The sequence below is a fragment of the Nicotiana tomentosiformis genome, chromosome 6 (assembly GCF_000390325.3).
Source record: "Nicotiana tomentosiformis chromosome 6, ASM39032v3, whole genome shotgun sequence".
Classification (NCBI taxonomy): Eukaryota; Viridiplantae; Streptophyta; class Magnoliopsida; order Solanales; family Solanaceae; genus Nicotiana; species Nicotiana tomentosiformis.
In genome coordinates this window covers 19904611-19906906 of record NC_090817.1, presented here as the reverse complement: position 1 = coordinate 19906906, position 2296 = coordinate 19904611, and the positions used below count along the sequence as shown (strand labels likewise).

The 2296-nt window shown below is 36.5% G+C and overlaps 1 protein-coding gene across 1 annotated transcript; it reads right to left on the bottom strand.

The window, feature by feature from the left end:
• Positions 1–534: 534 nt before the first annotated feature.
• LOC104117112 (leucine-rich repeat extensin-like protein 4) lies at positions 535–1983 on the bottom strand. The gene has a single exon (XM_009628102.4). It carries the CDS (start codon positions 1916–1918, stop codon positions 779–781), a length of 1140 nt encoding a protein of 379 aa, XP_009626397.1. The 5' UTR covers positions 1919–1983; the 3' UTR covers positions 535–778.
• Between the last annotated feature and the right edge of the window lie 313 nt (positions 1984–2296).

Here is a 2296-nt window from a genome sequence, read left to right as displayed (position 1 = left end):
ATAAGCTCATAAAACTTTACAATGAAACAGGAAAATTGGAAAGCATTCTTCAGTTACCTCCCCATCTCTGTTTACTTCACAAAGTTTAACATTCGACCCCGACAAAAAAATTTTGCTTGGGAAGGAATTTTGCTTAAACTCCATTTTTGGGAACTTGTATGAGCTTTGTGATAAAGAAATGAATCTTGGGCCTAAAACGAGAATTGGGACGAGTCATGCTTTGATATCATATTAAAGAAATAGACTTTAGGCCTAACTCAAGTCTAAAAGCTAACTCATGAGAGGATTGCCCAAACCATATTAAGGAGATCATCCATCCCTTAAAGCACAGATGCGGGACTCTTCACACTTTGCACAGCCCATCTAAGTTCGAATAAATAAGGAGTGTTGCAGTAAGTCGGTAGTCAGTTTCGAGTTAATCATATTATGTAACGGAACGAAATATATGAGGATTCATATCACTGATCCCAACTAGTTTGGCATTAAGGATTAGTTGATTTATTGATTGAAAAATCTTTGTTTTGGACAAGCTGCTAGTACCACATACAAACAATTAGAATGAAAATTTCAAACGAATATGTACAAGCTTCAACACACCAGATTTACACTGTTTGCTTTAAACCAATATTTACATTATTCCATAATTTGTATTAACACACTTACCTTTTTTGGTTCATTTGAATAGAAAAAGAAACAATAAAATTTAAAGCTAGGACAGAAGCAAATATCACGAGGAACAATACCACTATTAATAACAACATCAACAACCACAATGAAGTTAAAAACACTCAATTGGATGCTCATTCACATCTTCACAATCCTTCTTGCTTCTTTGAAGAGGCTTATCTGGCAGACAGTTCCGACGATCATCGGACACAATGCCCTTTGATGTCAAGTTGCTACAAATGCCTTGCTCCTCACAGAAATAGTTATAAGAGAATGTGAAGTTTGACAGATTAGGCAAAACACATATTCCTTCTTGCACAATTCCACTCATCATATTATGTGCTAAATTTAGCATCTCCAAATGAGCCAACCCTGCTATAGTATAAGGAATTGGCCCTACTAACTTGTTATAGCTCACATCAAACACTCTTAACTTGTACAAGAATCCAACTTCAGGAGGCAAACACCCTGTTAAACTAGTATTAATTAGGAGTAATTCTTCTAATGTGTTTGCAAAGTTGGCTATGCTAGGTGGAAGTTGACCTCCAAAGAAGTTATTAGCGAAAACAATAACAGAAGCTGAACTTGAGCCTAAATTTGATGGGATTACAGACGTGAGGCGATTGTTGTTAAAGAAAATGGCATCAAGATTCTTGCTAAAGAGTTGAGAAGGCAATGGCCCTTCGAATTCATTGTAACGAAGATCAAGATACTTTAACGAAGGAAGAGACAGGACAACAGAAGGGAAAGGACCTACAAACCTGTTGTTACTAAGATCAAGCTCATATAAGAGAGTTAGATTGGATAGAGTGAGCGGGAGGATTCCACAAAAACGATTACTGTTTAGGTGAAGCAATGCTAAGTCATTGAGAAGGCCAAGTTCATCAGGCAGGAAACCGGCTATGTCAGCATGGTTTAAATCAATGCCAGCAACAACTTGGAGTTTTGTGTCATTAGGGAGTTTTGAGCAGTAAACTCCTGTGTAATTGCAGACTGAAGGACCTATCCAATTGGTAGTTAAATTGTTAGGATCAGAGTAAATCACGCGCTTCCAAGCTTGTAGAGCAATGTAGGCTTGATGGAGCCTTGGATTTGCTAGAGCCTTAATGGAGGAAGAATGGCCACGACGATTATGGTGCAGGCCGGTTTTGTGACCATTTTTGGCTGTTAAGTTGTTGAACAAGGATGTAAGACTTAGTATCAAGATAATAAAGGTGGTGGTGGTGGTAATGGGATTGGAAAATGAAGCCATTTTTGTTAATTAGTCTCTGCAATGCAAGCATTTATATGCCTGTCTTGGTTTTTATAGGGTGAATTACTTTCATTTGGAAAGAGATTTTAGTCCTCTAGTTAATCATGTAGCTTCTGAACAATTTAAATGATAATCCTCTAACCATTTGACCTCTAAAATGCATTCTGCAACAACCTTGTATGGCGACACTTAACTGTCAAAAATACTGACAACACATTTACATTACTAAGTTATGTTGTCATGCCTTTCTATAATGATTTATGTGAAATTGCTAAAATTCTAGACTCTGCAAAACCTTAAATGAATGTAGATAGCTAATTTGTCTTGAAAATAAGACATATAAGTTCAAATGTATTTTAATGATCATGCTATTTGTGG

Coding starts and splice junctions, on each gene's coding strand:
- LOC104117112 (XM_009628102.4), bottom strand. CDS start 1,918: ATGGCTTCATTTTCCAATCCCATTACCACCACCACCACCTTTATTATC.